The sequence below is a fragment of the Abramis brama genome (assembly GCF_963993115.1).
Source record: "Abramis brama genome assembly, chromosome: 2".
Taxonomy (NCBI): domain Eukaryota; kingdom Metazoa; phylum Chordata; class Actinopteri; order Cypriniformes; family Leuciscidae; genus Abramis; species Abramis brama.
Genome location: NC_139964.1, coordinates 54,888,999 through 54,910,963, shown reverse-complemented (window position 1 = coordinate 54,910,963; position 21,965 = coordinate 54,888,999). Strand labels below are relative to the sequence as shown.

General features: G+C 36.8%; 1 protein-coding gene across 7 annotated transcripts in view; it reads right to left on the bottom strand.

The window, feature by feature from the left end:
• sorbs2a (sorbin and SH3 domain containing 2a) overlaps nucleotides 1-21,965 on the bottom strand; it is a 72,622-nt gene that overhangs the window by 24,208 nt on the left and 26,449 nt on the right. For 3 of the 7 annotated variants that reach the window (XM_084104485.1, XM_084104484.1, XM_084104486.1), the window contains exons 2-7: nucleotides 9,500-9,555; nucleotides 5,550-5,576; nucleotides 5,325-5,449; nucleotides 4,473-5,057; nucleotides 2,306-2,426; nucleotides 55-230 (exon numbers count right to left, since the gene is read on the bottom strand). In XM_084104485.1, coding sequence (XP_083960611.1) covers nucleotides 55-230; nucleotides 2,306-2,426; nucleotides 4,473-5,057; nucleotides 5,325-5,449; nucleotides 5,550-5,576; nucleotides 9,500-9,509 — 1,044 coding nt within the window. In that variant the 5' untranslated portion in view covers nucleotides 9,510-9,555. Of the gene's footprint in view, nucleotides 1-54; nucleotides 231-2,305; nucleotides 2,427-3,573; nucleotides 3,961-4,472; nucleotides 5,058-5,324; nucleotides 5,450-5,549; nucleotides 5,577-9,499; nucleotides 9,556-21,965 lie in introns of all 7 variants that reach the window. The other 4 variants (XM_084104488.1, XM_084104487.1, XM_084104483.1 and 1 more) reach the window with 3 other exon arrangements.

Sequence of the window (21,965 nt, the reverse complement as noted above, 5' to 3'; positions counted from 1 at the left end):
AATTACCATTGTCATTTTTGTCAGTTCCCTTAAAAATGCCTGCATATCACTCACCGTACGGATGGCGATGGGAATGCCTGACTCATCCACTGGTCCAATGCCTTCGTAATGGGGCGCTTTTATCACAGACACCTTCTTCTCTTCCTCCGAGAAACGAGCAATGGGCACAGAGCTACTGACCACTGTCTGACCAGAGACAATGGTCTCCCTCTTCACCGTCTCTGAACCCTCTGAGAGAGAGAGAGAGAGAGAGAGAGAGAGAGAGAGAGAGAGAGAGAGAGAGAGAGGGAGAGAGAGAGGGAGAGAGAGAGAGGTTTGGATACAGCTTAGAACACTAGAACTGCTGTGTAATTTTTTCTGTCATTGAAAGTTGTTTCTTGTCAAATTGTATATGACCCCAGTGAGATCCTGGGTAACAGCAAATGCAGACAGTGCAACAACCTAGTATCAACCTTTTTAACGGAACGCCTCTCCCTCTCTGTCACTCTCTCGCACATCATTGATTGCTGTGCTGCTATTGGCTCTTCATTACACTGCCTCCATAGATACGGTCACAGTGCAGGACTCAAAATCTGTTACTGTCAGGACTTTGTCGGAGGCAATTAATCGTAAAGGCAATTAATTGGTTGTCTATGAGCATGTCACACTAAGCGAACGAAGACTGCCTTCGGCAAAATAAATCTAGAATATTCCTCAAAAATGTGTCTCAGATGGCAAAATCATGGCAAATATCACACAGTGTCCACCCAAAAAAAAACACTACACTACAGTGACAGAAATTGGGAATAGAAAGTAAATGGCGTGTGTGAGCTTGACAGTCACAGTCAAATCTAATCTAATTGAGCAGGAACACTGACATGGCACAAGCTCTCACTCTGACTAAGCACCCTGGACTATGAAATTTGTATGATACAGCATAAATGAGACAGCTACATTTATTCCTTCACATCTATGGGTTTGAAGTAACAAAAAGGCAATGACATTAAGAAATACTACAGCAAACTTTTTGTCAGCATCTTTCTTCTACAACAATAGTATGAATTTGCCATCCTAAGCAAATCCCCTCTGAAGAGTCAGAGCTTTTCCTGTCCTCAGTTTCCCTTTGTTCAGGTATTGATTGCTCTGGTCTGGTCTAATGGATGCAAATGCATCATATCCTGAGGACTGGATTGCACCGTTAACTGACAAAACCGGCATCCACTAACAAGAACTGTACATTACAAATCCATTATTTTAGAATGCCAAAACTAGGAATCAATCAGTAAAAGCACAAAAAGACAATTGAGGAAAGCTTAAAAGTTTAGCTGTGTCTGAATATGCCTACTTTCATACTACATAGTGTTCTGGAAAAAAATTCTAGAGTACACATTCAATGGTCACTTTACTATCATATGAAGCCAGGGGAGAGGAGTTGTGTATAGAATGCAATAGTTGGATTCTAAAATTAAAAACTCCATTCATTTTATCCATACAGAAAATGTGTTTTAATTATAATTTGATCAAATGATAAACATTTAAAGACAGACCAACTGTGAGTTCTGAGGTTGTTAATCGATGGTAAATGCTTTTGTTTAAGCCATCCATTCACATTACTTTAACTTATTTCTCAAATAACAGTTGAATTTGTAGAAAAAAACTATATTACTATATTTACTATATTACTACTATAAAACTATAAAACTATATTTGACTATGTCATTCGCATTGCTTCATGGGATAGTAGTTCTTTCCCACACTAAAGCCGTTTACTACACAGTCTTGTACCTTATACTTTTTTACATCAAATAAAAGTATGTAATGTTGTGATTCACGTCATAGCTGGTTGGCTTGGTTTATATCTTCTAACACTTTAACAAGCCTTTTTAAAAATTCTTATGGGAAAATGAATTAAAAAATACTTGGAAACAATGCTACTAAAAAAGTGAGCAGGCACTAATGTACTATATGGCAGTGAAGCGATGCAACTGTTGCCGGTTGGTCACATAACAGTGACAACATGGCAAACGCAGTACATCCAAGCTTAATACCACCCATATTCATACTATATGCAACATACTTTTTAATGGCCACAAAGTAAGTTTCAAACAAAAAGTAGTACCTGCTAGACTATGTAATTTCAGACACAGCTGTTTTTAAATTCAGATTTTGTTTGATGCAGATAGTCTCTCTTTTTATGTTTTTTTTACATCACATACAAAAACTTGTTTTACATGTGCTTCAGACATCCTATGCAGTCCTATGCAGTGGACGGTTCTTGCCTAAATAAGCAACAATATGCTGCGATACTAGCCGGAGGTACGCTCACCTGAACAACGACCCTGCTGAATCTTTACCATGCCTGGACTGAGGGTTGGGGGTGGAGGGGGGTACACAGGTGGAGAGAAGGGCCTCTGAGACTGAGATCTTCCATTCACTGCCATCTGACCCTGGGGAACATAAGAAATTGAACTGTGGGTAATGTCATTTATAGTCAATTTAAGTCAAACAAAGTATGAGTGGGTGAATGCTATGAGACAATAAGTAATTAGAAAAATGAGAAATGCAAGACATTAGAGTACACATCAAAAGACAAATGTATAACAAATGTATCTGAGAGATGTCATTAATGGGGAAAATGCTGTTACAAAAAAGACAAAGGTTGTGATCAGATGTTGGTGCTTCTGTAGTAACATGAGAGAAATTATGGACGACAAATATAGAAGTAATTGAAAAACTGTTAGACCACATGACAACAAACATACATATAAAATAACCTTTAGTAGATAATAAGTGCAGGACAATTTATGTAAGAAAGAGTGTTAACAACACTGGAATATAGCTCCATTATACAATCATAATCCATTGATGTTCGAGTCTGTTTTGTTAATCAAACAAACGTCATGAAAGGTCACATGGAGAATCAGAGGTCATCATAGGAACCTTAAAGTTAACATGACATTTAAATTTCTCCTTTTTTAATACACATTCCTGGACAATTAATCAGTGCACATTACTCCAAAGAAAAAGGTTTGTAATCTTTAATACAAATGTAATATTTGATATTGTAATATTTCACATTAAATAAATGCAAATTAGAATATAAGAATCTTCTTTTAAAAAACAACAAAAATATTCTTGACTCCAAGCTTTTTATAGGTAATGTGCATTTATATCAAATAATAAATAGTACAACAGTAATAGGTTTTTGTTCATATTAATAACACATTTCTTTATCAACCACAAACTCGCATTTATGTCTGGCTCCATTCTACCATGGACCCCCACTTTTAAATTCTCAATGGATAAAATCCATCCTACAGTTTTTACATTCTGTTTCAGTTTAAAACATGTCACATGACGCATGCATGTTGAGTTTAAATGGGAAACAACATACATAGCACACAATGAAAAACTGAATACATAGAACAGAGTGAAAACCAAGACAGCCACCTGCTGTAAGCTGACACATAAAGCATGTCAAAGTTAGCCATACAATAGCGCTGAAAGACTAGTGAGGACATACAAACATGGGCAGATTCAAACAAACGTGACAGCAGACTGAGGTGAGGTGCGCCAGTCGAGCGTGATAGTTACGTTAGTGCCTGTGGCAGCTGACGGGGCGGTAGGAAGCTCGTCAGGGGCATTGGAGGCGTGGCTGAGAGTGGGGGAAGGGGTGGCCGTGGCCGTGGGGGAGGAGTCCATGCCGCAGATCTGCAGCTCCTCCAGCCCGACCGTGGATGATGAATAATGACTCAGCGCAGACACGGTTACCGGTGACGCAGCAGGTGAGGCCGACATTAGCCCAGAACGTTCCAGAGGGGTGTAGGGTGTTGGCGAGAGGGCTTTGGGCAATAGCCCCGACAGGAAGTCGGGGGAATCCTGACTCGCCCGGCTATACGGTGAGCGACGAGCTGACGGGTCTGGGGATGGGGGTCCAGAAGAGAGCATTCCAGTGCCCCCTCTTACAGGGGAAAACTCACGCTGATGGAGGTGGGTGGGAATAAAAGGGAAGGAAGACAAGAAATTAACGTGAACACAAAACAAAGCCAGTGAGCAAGAAGTGATTGAAGCAAATTAACCATGTTGAGTGAAGAAGAACTGGTAAATCTGTGGGAAGAAATAAAAGGTTGGCTGGAAATATAAAACAAAATGAGTAATTAGCAGAAACACACGCTCTTTCATCATACCGTCTGTGTTTGTTCAAGCTATCCTAACAGATGAGGGTCAATGGGTGCTGTTTACACAGTTAGTTTAAGAGTAAGAGATACACTACTGGTCAAAAGTTTGGAATAATGAAGCTATTTTTGAATGTTTCTTTTAAATTGTAATAATATTTCACAACATCACTGTTTTACTATATTTTTAATCAAATAAATGCAGCTTTGGATAGCGTAAAGAACTTCTTTCAAAAACATTAAAAAATATAAATTATTACAAACTTTTGACTGGCACAGTAGTTGTACATTTTCACTGTAAATGAATGACAGTAATACCACCAAATTGCTGGCTGGTCTTGGTGGTACGACAGGGGGTCGCATGGGGTCAGCGGGGTCCAATGCGTTAGTCCTGGATTCAGTCTCAGGCCCTGATTGGGTCTCTGCTTGGGGTTCTGGACTGCGGGGAGCTAACTGGATGGAGAGAGAGGCTACATGCATTTCAGAAGTGGCAGTGGGGTCTTGAGGTGGGGGAGCGGATGTACCTTTCCGCTTAGTTTTAGACTTAGGGTCAGTTTTAATCACATTCATCTTGTTAGGTGCTGAATTTAGGTGGTCAGTGGTGAATTTCGAAGAGGACAATTTGCTCCCAAGAACCCGAGTGATAAAACTGTTAGCATTAGCCTGTTGGGACAAGGGGGGCTCCTCGAGGGGGGCTCCAGAGGTGCTTGTGTAGGTTCGGGTGGTCTTAGAGTTTGAAAATGAGGAGGTGGCGCTAGATTGGATAGTGTAAGAGCCTGTGGAAATTACATCATCATTCTGTGGGGGAGAGAGGAAGGTGTCTGACAGTATTGCGAGGGAACTGTAAGATGGGGGGTTAGGGGTCATGCGATAGCTCTCTCTCCTAGGGGGCGGCAAGGGGACCTGACAGAAAAAAGGTCAATTCAAATATATAAAATCAGTTCAAATAGAGTGAATTTTAAATAGAATAAATAGAGAAATTTCAGTTTGACTGCTTAAGGAGTCAAGAAAACACTTGATATGAACCCTTGTCTAAACACCTCCAAAAAGAAGTTTTTGTCAGTATTAATCTAAACAGTCATGAAGTACAATAAAAATATATAACAGCAGTATGATCAAGCAAGAATGCATTAACAGCCCAAATTGCATTAGAATTAGATAAATATGTACCGGTGTAGGAGATTTCTTTTCCTGTAGGTTGGGTCTAACGCTGCGGAAGCCTTTAGCAGTCAAGGACGAGCTGCTGGTGTCTCCATTCCTCAACCCCTCAGTCACACTGCGTGAACGCCAGGCATCTACACACAAAGATATTATATATATATATATATATATATATACACGCGCACACAAACACACTAATGAACAGAATCACGTACACATCCAGCAAATACTTGCCTGAATCTGATGACTGGGAATCACTACCTATGGGGAAAAAAGATATATTAATAATTAATATAAACATAACATTGCAAACAAATAAAATTGTAACAACTACATAAGTGAGCTAACCATTTGGATGTGGATTTTGCAACAAAAATGATGTTATGTCCTATCTTGCTTATTGCAAATTGTGAGCCAGTCCTACTATTGGTGCCCCCTCAAAAATTAGGTCCATGATGCCTGAAAGCATCTAACTGGAGGATGGACACAATATGAGAATGAAAATAGAAAAGCAGAATTACAGAGGACAGAAGATTAAAGAGCAGAAGCTGCTACTTAACACAGAGAGAGCTAGTAAGACCACACAACGTCTGAAACATACTGTACCTACTCCTCTTACTCATTATGATGATTAAAACTACAACACTATGCAAATTTAAAGAGTGGAAGCACAAAAATCTTCTATTGCAAAATATACATGAACATGCTGTGAGGATGACAGAGGGTCCAGTAATGTATGGACTGTTATACGTGAAAGTGAAGGGTATGGTCTCCATTTTGCTATTCAAACTGACATCTGATAAACCAGTAGCCTATGTGCCTTAAACAATTCAACATTCAGCAGCTTTTCAAAAATTAAAGATGTGTTGTCATATCCCCGGCAGGTCTTGACATCATGTCACTTTTTCAGCAAACTCACTAAAGCAACAGAAAATAACGACAAAATTGCCTGGATCCTTGTAACTATTAGCACCAAAATGGCAGCAATTTTCTATTTTTAATAGAGAGCGTGTTTTTGAAAGGGTAAATGGTTTTCTAGATTTCATTAAAACTTGAACAGTGTCTACAATATTTACCACATAGTACAACTGACTACAAACTGAGCATTATTTATAAATTAAGAAGCCAGATTAGGTTACGTTAAATTGGAAAACTGTTATAGCACACTCTTTGCTCAGAGAAAATGTGTCCAGTAGTCTCTTTTTCTTTTTTTCTTTCACAGATATATTGAAATTGTCTCAAAACCTTTTAATTTAATGTAGGGCTGTCAATCAACTAGAAAGTTCCGTCAAATTAACTTTAATCATGAATTGCTCTGATGGTAAGAAAATGTAATATTACGGACATTTACATATGGGTTAAGGCACACGATTAATTGCATTAACCTTTTTATTGTGTTATAATGACCTTAAATTAACATGTTAAATTGAAAGGCTTAAAGGCACACTGTGAAACTTTTCAACCTTCATAATATATTTCCAAGACCCTTGTGATGGTACATCGACTTACAATAGGTTGAATGACACGTCTGCCATAGCCTGACGGGGTCTGTATCGCTTTTACTGGCACTATGTAACTTCAGGGTTCGGGTAGTAACCAGAGCACAAAAAGAACTACAAAATTCGACTGCTTTACGGCATACGTCACTTCCCCCACCACTTCGTCAAATTTGGACGTGAGAGGCCAACCAGCGTTTGTTTTCGGCTTTCGTGCATATGTTTTTGTCATGGGGCTGTTTACACCTGGCCACTTCATGCGTTTTCTCTGATGGGATAGCTATCCGATCGTGAAAAGACCAGGTGTAAATGCCCTCCGAAACGCATTCAAGACGGATTTGAATCCGATCGCTCAAACCACTTCAGGAGGAGGTCTGTGCCGCATTCCAGACGAAACTGGACAAGTGTAAATGCATCTGGTTGTTGAAACCACATATGTAAACTGTACTCTCTCAAAAATGCTAAAAATAAAAATGTGTGAGAGCGTGTTATAGGCTATATGTTATTGCCAGATATGACGACGCTACTGGAACACGCATCACCGCAGATGAGCAACTGAGCATAGTCATCAAGAGAACGTGCAAACTATCGCAAATCAAAGTGAAAGTAAGTCGCAGACGCTTAACACACAATCATCATCATTAAAAGTAAAGAAATGAAATGATCTTACCAGGGCTGTTACTGCTCTCTCTTATTGCGGTCTTTGATTTTGAAATTTTAGCTGATGATCAATAAAATGCAGCTCATATCTGTTGCTTTCGGTGACGTGCACTCCATTAAATCTGCATATAGCGCGAGAATTGAAGATCGGATTTAAATCCGTTTCGCAAAAATTTACGTTGCAAGTATTCCATAGCGACTCTAGGGGTCGCTGTTTGACAAAAACACAATTCCTTCACAGTGTGCCTTTAATTTAAAGATGTTAATTATCTCGCACAGGCCATTGTTTTCTGTTCTTGTAACTCTGCTATGAATATATTCGAGGAATATTGAGAGATAGAGTAAATAATGTTATAAATAATGCCTAAATATAATGCCTCTGTTATCTTCAAACTTAGCAAGGCAAATATGGAACAAAACAGATGTTGCACACACGCAAAACAAGCATGCTTGCAGACACACACACAAACAGAACACTGGGGAGAAAACTCATCTAAATTACTTATACAGATGGAACACTGATATGCAAAAAGACATTCTAAAAACTCTATTTTAAAGATCTGTGTCTGTTAGACAGTCCTGCTCCATTACTGATACCTGCAGCTGCGTACAGGTTGGGTGAGCTCTGGACCCTCTTCACAGGCCAGAGAGGGAGCAACAGGGATGCTCTTTTATGAGCACGTCCTCCGCTATCTGGCGTATGTTTGTTTGCACACACACACACACACACACACACACACACACACACACACACACACACACACACACACACACACACACACACACACACACACACACACACACACACACACAGAAGCATACATGCAAAACAAACAGAAAGCAAAGCACATGCATTTTAAATGCAACATTATTGCACCAAAAGATAATGCAAAAAAAGAGAGAAAAAGTAAATAAAATGAAACAATGTACACTACCGTTCAAAGGTTTGGGGTCAGTTTGATTTTTTTAAAGAAATTAGTACTTTTTTTTAGCAAGATTGCATTAAATAGATCAAAAGTGAGAGTAAAGAAATGAATAATTACAAAAAAAGTATTTCAAATAAATGCTGTTGTTTTTTTTGTTTTGTTTTTACCTTTCTATCCTTTAAAGAATCCTTTTTAAAATGTATCAGTTTGCACAAAATATTAAGCAGCACAACTGTTTTCATTGATAATAATAAGAAATGTTTCTTGAGCACCAAATCAGCATATTAGAATTATTGTTGTTATCAGGAATAAATTAATTAATTTTATTGAATTATGTTAAAATTGAAAACATTTTAAATTGTAATAATATTTTGTAAAATTTTGTGTTTTACTGTAGTATTTTTGATCTAATACATGCAAAGGATGAGCATAAGATACTAAAAAAAAAATTAAAAAAAAAAATCTTACAAACCCCAAACTTTTGAATGGTACTGTGTTATACCAATTAAAAGTTAGTCCTTTACAGAACAGCATACGACTTGTGCGATAACTGATTTGCAAAGCATTGCAGGAAAGCTGACAGATTATTTTAGGTGTGTTCGTTGCAGACGGATTGGTGTATGACATCAAAGTACCGCAAAAGTGTTTTGAAAGCATACTGAGCCGTCTGCTCTCTAATACCTCTCAAAGAATTTTGATTTCATACACCAATTGGTCGGCACAGTGCTGCTTCAAGCCGTACACACCTAATGACATTGTTTCCTAACCAGGTGTGATGTGAAGTGTGAACACATCTGGTATGTAATAAAGTAATGCAGTAATTGGTCCGAAGCTGGTCCAAATGAACAGTATACAACAGAGCTTACTGTGTGATATATTCTAGCATATCCCACAATGCAATGTGCTTGGCTTGACCTTTATTTAAAGTGTGATGTATGAACCAGAAGCACTTACTGCACCTCTTTCTGATCTCTTTCTTGACACAATATCTTATTAGCCTACCACATGTCATGACATTTTTACATAAAGTCTGATAACAAATGCACACTAATGATGGGCTAATGGCAAAGAAATTACACAGGTATTTTAATAACGGACTTACCTGTATTCATGATGATGATCTCCACTGATCTGTGTTCTGAAAAAGGACACTTTCACCTGTAAAACATCAAACTATTTATAATCTCAAAATCAATTCTTCTATATATACATAAATAGATGCTAAAAGTATATATTGTTTTGAATAATGAATTAGCATGCTTAATTATTAGCTAAATTGTCTATGTTGTTTAATGCCCAATACCGCATGGTAAAGTGCCTAAACTGTTCTATGACTAGCACAAGTTATATTTACTCAGTGTGGCAGATATAGAAGATATTCTGCTTTAAACATGTTTGTTGTGTATCAAATGGAGACACAGACCTTAATATGGATCCATGACAGACAACAGCTAGAAACGGTGGCGTCGGTGTGTGTGCACATGTAGTAATACTCTGACTGACACCAGACAGTCTGGACACCCGGAATGCACTTGGTGTGCCTGCTATGTGTTAATTTTACAGTGTGCTACACACATATTTCACTCTCTCTAATCACTATCAGAATTTGCAAATATGAGGAGTGGAGTGTGTGTGATGAATAGAGATGAATTTCGTTTAAAGTTTAACCTATTTTATCTTGTGTGCTGAATTTTAGAACAAAACGTACAAAACACTTCAAAAGACACGAGGCACAATATCAAACACGTCCGTCTGTGTTTACATAGAAAAACAATGGAAAAGTAGCACAGTGGAATGGAAAACCACATTCTGAACGGCCCTTAAGAATGTTATGAAGAACAACATTATGTTTCAATGTTCTCTGAATATTTAAAGCTACAATATGTAATTTTTTTCTCTCGCTGCTAGGGGTCGCTAACCTCTTACAATAACAAAGGCGTAGGTTGATGATGCAGTTATAAGCAGAATGATGGGACTTGCTGTCATGCTGATGGATCTAACAATGTTTATGGATGAGAGAAAACATTCATGTTTTTTAACATGACTGTGGTATGAAGCCGGGCGCGATTGCTAATGAGAGACAGATGTCAGCGCCACAACGTGAGTCCCGCGGATATAAAGGAATAAGGACATTTCATTCTACCGAACTACCCACAAGTGCTGAATTACTACTCACACAGGTCAGTTTATTTGACGAATTAAACTTGTGAGCTAACGCAGCGCTGTTTCATTTGGTCTAACGTTACACTATCATACTAAACAGCATTTGAGTGTGTTGAAAGTTATAATGTTATTCTATGTGTTAGTTTGTTTGCTATATGAGACTAGCAGTAAGCTAGATCAACATTAGAATAACATACTGATCATATTTCATCATGTTGAGCTACATAACATTGATTTGTTTTAAGTACATTTGCTCACCTGTCTAATAAGGTACATGCAAGAGTGGCGTCAAGTCGAAGTTAGTCGCGGACGTGGAGCTCTCGGCATCTCGAAAATGCCACGCTGATATTGATCCTCGTTTTAGTTCTCCTTTTGTCCAAAAGTCTGCTTGCCATGATTCATAATGTTTGCACGAAACAACAACAGCGTGAGCGTGCCGCTAGACGTTACGCACTACGCAGTTGTCCACGTCTGTCGCCATGGTTACTATGGCAGTACAAGCAGAAACCAGGGATAACGCGGATATTACGTCATTGACAGGCGCTGCCCTGAACAGGGACGGGCACTTTTTAAAATTGTGAATTTCTCTGAATTTACAAATTCTTGGAAACATTTAGGATAATGGAAGTACACAAATGAAACAAATATATAACAGTGTGCAAGTGGTTTTTAGATATTTTGATACAAAATTCTTACATATTGTACCTTTAACACGTTTTTTTTTTTATTATTGTTTTAAAAATGTTTTTTTCTTGGTTATGCGAACTTATCATTTTGCAAACCTTTTGGAAATATTTCAGAATGTTCAGAGAACATACAAAAGAAACAAGTATAAAATAAAATAAAAACATTAGATGAATGTCCAACTAAAACATTTCAGGAAAAAAAATTACCATGAATAATGTAAAAATAATGTTTTTGTGCTAATGTTTATACAAATAACAGTATACATTATAAAATAACTTTGAATGAACATACTGGAAAAACGTTTCTTCATAACTGAAAGAACCTTGCCAGAACGTTATCCAAAATTCTGGGAACGTTCCCTGTTAGCTGGGAACATGATAATGCAAACAGTAGCAGATAGAAATTATGTCGGGATAGTGTTATGATAATGTCACTCCACTTAAGAATAGCAACAGTCGAGGATTTCCAAACGCACTCCTTACAATAACTGATAATATGTCTCTCGTTCACTGAGGCTAAACAGGAGCAGACATAATGGATTAAAGAGAGATAGAGAGAGCCTATGCGAGAGAGCATTTAGACATAAAAATAAGATGCAGTTGTCGGATATCCCTTTGCCACTGACAGATTTATAACTTACCAAGAAAGACGTGTAACACTCAACGTGTAACGCTGTCAACACTATTTGAGTCTCAGTAACTGAAACTATGGCATTTGCTTAGTGGCTATATGTCCGTTTTTATTATCCCCTATACCTTGAAACTAATGTAGAAAGTAAAAGAACACTCTAGAAAGATTTTCATAACATGCTGCGGGAACCAGCTAATGGTGTGAAGTTTCTCCCCTACTTGTTGGGCCTAAAATAAAGACACTAAAAACACTTATAATAGTCTGTAACATCTTTAAAAAGAATGAGTCTCTGGGTCATCATGAAAAGGAAGCAAAACACAGGCTATTTAAAGATCATCTACACTATCCAAACCAGTTTACTATTTTACTACCAAAATAGTGTATTTCCAAAACACTCTCATGGAAATTCGTGACTATTTTATGTTTTGGTGAATTACATTTGTATGTTTTCGTACGATCTGCTTACACTGAAGCTTTAGTTTTTGGGGTGGATTTTCATGCTTAGTTTTCCTTATTTTTCAACTCCTTCACAGCATCCACCTGGCTTATATATAATTCCAACCTTCACACAATCATATTCCCGATGGGTAGAATTAAGTCCTGTCCATCCCAACTCAAAATGTTTTATTCTGATCCACAGCTGCAGCTTAGAGCGCCTGATTAGTTACTGGCAATATTAGTGCAAAGCCCTCTGGGTGTACTTGAGTGTGACAAACATCCAATGCCATCTGCAGCTTGTGTTAAAGGGCTATTAAGCTGGCATTTCCGTTATGTAATGGACAAGCTGCCACGGTTGTGCACTTACCCATGAATACTGTAATACTCCATTGTTTGACAAGGCTCAGATGGTAGATATGTGTGTTTTCAGATAGATTTGTGGAACAAATAGCTAGAGTAAGCTCAGTAAAATTTTTGTCAGTAGCTTTGAGTGTTTGTTTGCAGTTTTCTTGACATGACTTAGATGCTAATAAAGTTAGACTACCCTTTGCCATTTCCTAGCATACATGCAGGCTTTCACTGTTCACCATTGGTTATTGGTAACACACTCATTTGTGGCCTCTTAAATTCTCTCATCCACACACTCACATTGCCTTTGGAATGTCAGCACTATAGATCTAACAGTATCTAACAGTGACAGTACATGGATAGTGTTTCAATGGGCAGACCGGAGGAGTCACAACAGCTGTCTACACACACAGGCATATGATGGCATACACTACTGTTCAACAGTTTGGGGTCAGTAAGATTTTTCAATGTTTCGCTAAACAAATCACTTATATCCCATGATCCTTTAAAATGCTGCTCAGCAACTATTTTTAGAACTATTTTTAAAGGATCATGGGATATAAGCGATTTGTTAAGCAAAGCGTAATTATTGATAATTGAGCACCAAAATTTTTTACCTCAGAGGATCCTATAAAAATGTATCACGGCTTCCACAAAATTATTACAATTATTAGCACAACTCTTTTCAACATTGTTAATAAGAAGAACCATTATTAATAATTGAGTACCAACACAGAGAAAAAAGGTGTAAAAATGTTACCTTTAGGGGTACAACAGGTCGTCACTGGGGCAGTGCCCTTAAAAGGACATCTTTGTACCTTTTTTGTACCTTTTTTAACAATAAATAAATAAACACAATCCTACAAACCCTAAACTTTTGAACAATAGTGTATTTTTTAAGTCCAATTCTGAAGTGTTAGATAAAGCAGTGTAGTCAAGACCTCTTCAGGGATCTTTCTCATTTTGTGAAAAACTAAAGTAGCCTATAGGAAGCAATATGACGAGTTAGAAAACACAATCTCAAATCGTGAAATCCATCATAAAGTTATTTCATGCTTCTCAAAAACGTATTTGTGGCTGCAGTGAACTGATCTGACAGCTGATTCAGAGTGGTTCCGACAACCATGAGAACATCAATATGCGCCACATGATTTCACATCTGACAGCTCTACAGATTTATTTGCTGTTTATACATTTTCATACATTCATCAATCTCTCCATTAAGGGATAGTTTGTTCAAAAATGAAAATAATTAACTTCTTGTAGCTTTCTGTGTAAAAAATCGTTATGGCAGCATTTGTAAGTATTTATGATCATCTATTAATTTCCTGTAATTCTTAACAGAAAAAGCTTCAGGAGACTAGCAGTCTAGCAAATATCATTAATGATATTTACTTGAGAGGCACAGTAGAGAATGGCCCGTTTAAGCAGTGACATTTAATCATATTTATATGACAGAACTGGTGGCAGAGAGCATGTCTGTGTAATAAGGTCATTTTTTATCCCATATATATATATATATAACAGGCGTTGAGTTAAATGTAGAACAGTGATATATTACGAATCTGCAATGTCTACGAGTGAATGTGTGTGTCTTGTAAGCATAAATAAAATCGCTCTAAATAGGCCACCATCGACCGCCAAAGAATTTGATTTGGAATATTTTTAAACCACCATGACAGATTTAAAGGGCCAGAGAATTTTAGTCAGCTAAATAAATCAACTCTGCATAACTTGATGACAGAATCTACAAAACAGGGGAGGACAACATCAAGCATGACACAACAAAATTAATGTTGATGTTCAGTCAGATTAGCTGTTCTATCTAAAGCTATGTGGGAGTGAGAGGAGGAAGCTATAAGAGGTTGTTCTGCAGTTGTGCGTGTATGTTTGTGCCATTAGAGAGAGATGTGGAGGCCATGTGGGTTTCTAAAGTTATACAAAAGTTGTCATTAGTGTACTATTGGATGCCCAAACGAATGTGTGTGTCTAAAAGTTCTTTGCAGACCCTTTACGCTCCTGCCCAAACCAGACTCTCTGCCTCCCTCAGTCAGAGATGCTGATTCATTAGTGGCTTCGACCGAAACGCCACAAACCACATTCCACTTCCTATTAGTACAGTGAAGCGTCTGGCACAGTACACAATATGTAAACTATGCTAATGTTTTGAACTAAACCAGATTTTTCAACTGAGTTTATGCTAAAGCAGTGTTTTTTACAAACACAATGATAAATGCTAATAACATAGCCTAATTCTAAGTGCTAAATGAAGCAAGAATGGGATGAGAATCTGTAGAAGGTTTTTCTTACATACACTTTACATATACTGAACAATTTTGAGACGCACTTTGCACATATTTAATTTTACTTTCTCCTTATGAAACATTTACACTGTTCAAATTTGAGGTCTGTACAAATTGTTTTTTAAAAAAAAAAAGAAATTAATACTTTTATTCAGCAAGGACATTCAGTGGCAGTAAAGACATTAGAAAAAGTTACAAAAGCTTTCTAAGAACCACAACTGTTTCAACGTTGATAATAAGAAATGTTTCTTGAGCACAAAATCAGCATATCAGAATGATTATAGGCCTATATATATATATATATATATAATGAATAATATCCTCCACAGAATTATGAGAGAAGCTCATACGTACAGGTGATCAAACAATGATGCAACTGACACTGTTTATTGTTTCATAAAGGTTTAGAGGCAGGAAATGAACAATGTGCCCATAATATTGCCATGTACAGGGAATACTGCCCTATTGCCAACTTTACCAGATGTATTTCATCATGAAATCGAGCAATCATCAAACAAACAATCATGTTATAGCAAATTGACAAAAATGATTCTAGAAGGTATTCCTGCTGGCAGTACTCCAGTACCACAGAGTGATTTATTATTTATTTTCTTTATAAAGCGCAATGTGGTTTACGGTAGAATGCAGTAAATTATCTTTATTGTATCAAGTGGTTAACTGTGTGACACAGGCAGTATGGACATGAGGAACTCAGAAAGCAATAACACTGAAATAAAACAGAGCTACATCAGTCAAGTTTAATTCAGTTCGGTGCTGCCTCATATTATTTTAACCGATATGATTGGAACATGATCCAGATTCCTGCTACTGTGACAGACATAGAAAAACCTACACTGGTGAAAGCCACAACCACAAAGAGACTTTGCATGCAGAAATAAACCTTCATAAAACATATCACAGTCAGCCCATGTGTTATACTCATATTCTCAAGGAATCATAGGAAACCAAACACACAGACAAAAAAAAATCAAATAAAATAATCCTCAGAAAATCCTCTCAAATAATGTGCCGATGTGAAATTTCCATGTAGTAGTATACTTGTTTCTGTTTGCAATAACTGTGCTATAATGCTGGTAATATGACGCTACCCTCTGCTCACATGCTCTGATAGTAATAGCTTTGTAGGACTATACATTATTTGGATAATTGGTCAAAAAAAGAAATCTGTTAAATCTGTTGCATAGAACTGAATAAAGAATAATATTGCCTATTTATATTAAATATGAATATATTTTCTGTATAATTTTAGTTTTTTACTTTCAATAAAAGTATTGGCTTTTTTAAATTCATAATCATTAAAATTATTGAATTTAATTTAAAAGTCTAAAATATTAATACAATTATTAAAAAAAGCTCATTTAAATATATATATATATATTATTAAAAAGTATTTTCAGTTTTGTTTTTCGGCCAAGTGCATCCAAAATTTTTGATTTAGGCCCAGAATTTTAATTTCCGTGCATCCCAATACCAGGGATGTACGATTTCCTGTAGAAATTCTACTATTCTATTTTATTCTACGAAATTCTAATTTCTACTGGAAAACAATACGAAATACAGGTAAAGTAAAGACTTTTTGCAATACACTTACATGTAAAGGGTAGACCTTTAAAAATCATGCGACGGAGATAAGGTGACTCTTTGGTCTAAGGGGAAAAGGTCATGACATGTCAGGGCCACTATGGCAGGCACGCTCACAGACTGTCACCACTTAAGAGTATGTGTGTGTGCGTGTGCATAAGTGTGTGTGTGAGTGCATGCATACGCCCCTATTTAAAGCTGTACAAGAAAAGAGCAGTAGATAAACCGCTTTAACTATCAGACTCACCTATCTGTACAGTTTTCATTCTATGATATGTTTGGAACAGGCAGCTATTTCTGGATGTGAGTTACATTACATTTATTTTCACATGAAGTCAATGTTGGTGGTGAACAACCAAACACATACCACTTAAATACAAATTCAGTTCAATTCTGAGGGCAGCAATGTTATCCTTCCTTCAGAATTTCAAGCCAGATGTCCAAATCTGAAAGCAGGCACAAGTCTCAATTCCCTCCAAACACAAGATCCATCCAAATAAGGAAGAATCCAGTTTTTTTTTTTCTCGGAACAAGCTTCTGAAACAGTGCCAAGAAATTTGTTTGGTACATTTTTCGTAGGATATTTTAAAAGCCTCATATCTTAAAAGCGTCATGTCAGGAGTTTGAGAGACTGGGTGGTTAAATACCAGCTGCTGTTGCTTGGTCTAGATTGCTCACTTGGTTTCCCAACTGACCACATATATTCTAGTTAAATGCAACAAGGCACTTCTGTTTCCCTGGAGCTTAACCCTTATGATCTCCAAAACAAAACAAGACCATAAAGGCAAATTAAACACTGCTGGTCCAAAAGAGTGTTTCCAGATAAATTAAATCCAAAATAATGATATAATGATATACTGCAGTCTTTGTCCCTGCTGCTGTGTTAAACTGAATAGGAATAGAATAACCATTTAAAGTTGTGATCTGTTTATGACTGAAAAGAAGTTACCATTAGGTTTGGCGCAAACCGTAATTCCTAAAAGTTAATATGAAGACAAAATGTTTATTGACTTTCTAAATGCACATCCCTGGTCTTACTGTGAACAATTTCCATATTCTCATCAGTGCACAATGTCCCAAATGGACAAAAACTGCTAGTCTTTGTAATATTTCATCAAAATATAATAGTTTACTCTACTTTTGAAACTGAAACCTGAATTTTCCTTTTAGCCTGACGTCACCAATTCCATTCTAGAATGTAAAGCCCACACTTTTCAAAATCCATTCAATGCTAAATGGATCGAATCAAGTTACGTCCTATATTTTTTGATATGGAATATCCTGTTTCATTCCTAAATGTGTTAGATTACAAAAGCAAAATGGGTGTAAAGTCCATTTTATGTTAAAGATGGTCAAATTAACAGAATACATGTCTTTGATTGGCTTGAATATTACTTCCCCATTTAGATTTTACATCTGAAATCTGTTACAAAATAGAATAGAATAGAATAGAATAGAATAGAATAGATCTGCTCAGTGTTTCATCGTATTTTCTACTCCATACTCTAACATGCACAACACATGGCAGGGACTCTTGAAGCCACTGAACTGTAGGGTGATTTGATTATGTAATGCAGCATCTCCTCAGAGCATGCAGGGCCTGATGACATATTCATCATGATAACCTGTTACTCCTCACAGAGCTGACAAAATATTCATGCCTAAGGTTAAAAAAAAAAAAATAGTGATGATATGAGGAAAAGGGAAATTAGGGAGCTTGGGGACAACAGAGAGAGAGAGAGAGAGAGAGAGAGGAATTAACCAAAAGAAACCGCAAGGACAGAGAAATTAGAAATTCAGTGAGAGCCTGTGGCATGCAGTATTATGTAAGATGAATGAGTTCCTTCAGTGCACAATATTAACAAAGACCATTTCCCCCCACACACACATACACACCAGACACCACAGCGTAAACTTCATTAGGACTCAGTGCTAATTGGACTAATTGCTGTGGTTTGTGTCCACCATGAACATGACAATAAAAGTTTGGCTCATGAAAGGAACATGAACAATATCTCTTATACATTCATGCACAGTATGGGTTTTGTGGTATGATTCATAAATTGTTTCCTCATGGGGACAGAAATTTTGAAACAGCATCAAAAATTTCAGGTTTCCATCTTACTCCCCACAACATAGGAAATACCTGGACCACACACACACACACACACGTATGGACAACATGTTTTGGTTATTTCTTTTAAAGTTTTTGTATTTCTATGAATCCAAACGGTCACATTTATGAAATACATCATGATTGTGCGGAGATCAGTTCATAACAACTAACACTTACTCTGAAAAACATGCAGTGTTTCTTCTTTGGCAAAACACAAAGGTGTGAAATATTTTGTTGTCTTCTCATCTATGTACTATGTACACTAACACTCCTTTAAAAAACTTACTTCAGATGGGAAAGTCCTAACAGTTACTGGACGGCACAGGCCACATCACATGCTTAACTTCGATCATAGTAAACGGGTAGACAGAGGAAGCTTGAACAGAATCACCTGCAATCCATCCATCATACTTAAGTCTGTGAATAATGTCACCCAGCCACTCCAGTCCAAATACCACTGATACGATGAGTCTAAATATAAAGCCCTGCACCTCTATCCTGTTTGAAAAGCATGCTCAACTCAATCATCTACAAAAATACATTTCTACAGGTGTTTGGAGGGCATACGCTTGGTTCAACTGATAATTTTTAAATACCATTCAAAAGTTTTGGGTCGGTAAGATTTTTTTTTTTTTTTTTTTAAAGAAGTCTCTTACGCTCACCAAGGCTGCATTTATTTGATCCATAATACAGTACATTTTGTGAAATATGAATACAATGTAAAATAAATGTTTATTATATAAAAAAACTATTTTAATATATTTTAAAATGTATAGGCTACTTTGTTCCCATGATGGCAAAGCTGAATTGTCAGCAGCCATTACTTATATTACATTACAGTCTTCAGTGTCACATGATCCTTCGAAAATCTTTCTTAAATGCATAATATTTTTTTCAGAATTCTTTGATCAATCGAAATCGTGTGTGTGTGTGTGTGTGTGTGTGTGTGTGTGTGTGTGTTGTGTTTGCCTGCATGCCCTGTTTGGCCAGGTTTCCAAGTATTCCCAGACCACTGAAACTCAAACTCACTGTGTTCCCTTTTGAGGCCTTTGTTGTGGTGAGAGCTAGTGAGCTTAAACTAATCACACACAAACAGAGGAATGAGGAAGAGAGGGAAAATACACAAAGAGCCCGTACACACATCATCTCACTCTTCCCATTTTCTGTATCTCTAATACACAAAAACAGAGAATGTCAAATAATGTGCTGGTGTGTGTTACCAAGTTGTTGTCTGTTTTTAGATCTGCTACTGTACTTAACAGATAAATCATTTAAAATTAGTGTGTGTGCAGGTGTGTGTGTGTGTATGTGTGTGTGTGTGTGTGTGTGTGTGTGTGTGTGTGTGTGTGTAATACAATCAGAGATCTCACTTTCTATGTACTTTAAGGGTGATGAGATCAAGGTGACATTCCAGAACACCAGAGACTAACTAAAGACACATACATACATGCACACAGAAGTAAGACAAATCACAGACAGCCTTCATCCTATAGCATGTTGTGCTCCCAATGGAAAACATTTGTAAAACATTCTTGCATAAATTGTTGTGTTAAATTGAATGTGACAATGTAAGAACGGACTGATTTATGCAGCAATTTGTTCTCCTCACATTTCACGAATAAAGGCCAAAATTGAAAAATAATAATAATAATAATAATAATAATTTATGGAAATAAATGCTACATATCTAAACAATTAACAGTGCATGCAAACCAGTATATCTCATTAAATAGAGAAAGAAAGAAAGAAAGAAAGAAAGAAAGAAAGAAAGAAAGAAAGAAAGAAAGAAAAATATAATACAAAACTATAGATGCACTTAATACGTTCCTTTAAAATAGTCATTGTGGTGTTAAAGAGTTTGTCACAATATGTTTCCATTCACAAAATTCTAAAATTCAAAAAATGTGCATAAAAAGCGTATGCACACAATTGAGACTGATATTTTTTATCCAATAGGAAGACATGCACATAAACTACAATGGAAACACATTTACCAAATAAATCCCTTGATGTGCAAAAAAAAAAAATTGCCTCAACATAGGATGTGATTGGACAACTGGACTAACCAGTGAACCAATTTTATTGCACACACAGTATCTAAAATGTTGGTTTGGTCATTCTAAAATACCTGAGCCAATGTCTGTCATCAAAATGGTTGGGTATAATTACCTCCCATAAAACCAGGCATCATGCCTCCAAATGCAAGATAACATGACAGTGTTTATTACATTTCATGTGCCGCTCTGAGGCACAAATCATTGATGATGGACAAAAGAAGAGCTACAGTGGCTTCCCTGATAGTACCATTTTTATGCATTTAGCACCAATTTCCCAGTAAGTGGTGATTTTGTTCTCTTTAACACATGGGAAATATTCCAATTTTGCACATGAGTTAAATTTGCAACTTTGGATGGAAACATAGCTATTATTAATAACTGTATGTGAATATAACTGTATTTGAAGCACCCTGAACCAATTCTGACAACTGTGTTCAGATGCTGTATGAGCATATAGCCTTCCTCTTACATACAGCGGCACAGACTGAAATGCTGCATATACTCCCTGGGAGACTTACTGCAGCTTTTGCAGCAATATGACTTGCATTGTGCTGACCTACTCACCAGTCATATCTCTGAACATTTTCCATAAAAAAGTGTACTTGCTCTTTAATTCTGACTTCAATGACTCAGTGAAAGTGTAAAGATCATTATATTTCAATATACAAGCCATTCAAAACCTATTGAGTTCCTCGCAGCATACATTGACAGCTACCTTCTAATAGCATCCAAGTGTAATGGAAACTCATAAGTGTCCAAGTTAGAATGCTGTACAGGCAGCAACTCAAATAGTGTTACATATAAGACTCCACAATAAAGTTCAAGAGCATAAGATAACAACACAATACTAGTCTCCACCTTATTTTCCAACACGGAAGTAAGTCATTTCCCATGAATGTGCGAGACATCCGATTCATTAGGTAAGTGCAGTAAACATTAAAACTATTTGGATTAAGATTATGATAATAAATTACAATAACATGAGAACACATACCAGATTGCAACATAATATACACAACATAAATACACGTTTTATATATGCCTAATCAGCATTACTGCATTGTCTTAGAATCTCCCTTAGAATTTGGCTAAAACAAGGTATCTTAAGAGGAGGCAGCATAATTAGTATGTACATCATTTTGAACAATCGATCTGTGGGAAGTGCTTACTCTGCCTCTGTAGGTGCCTCACGAGGTTTAGGAGCAGAGAACATCTCTTTCCTTG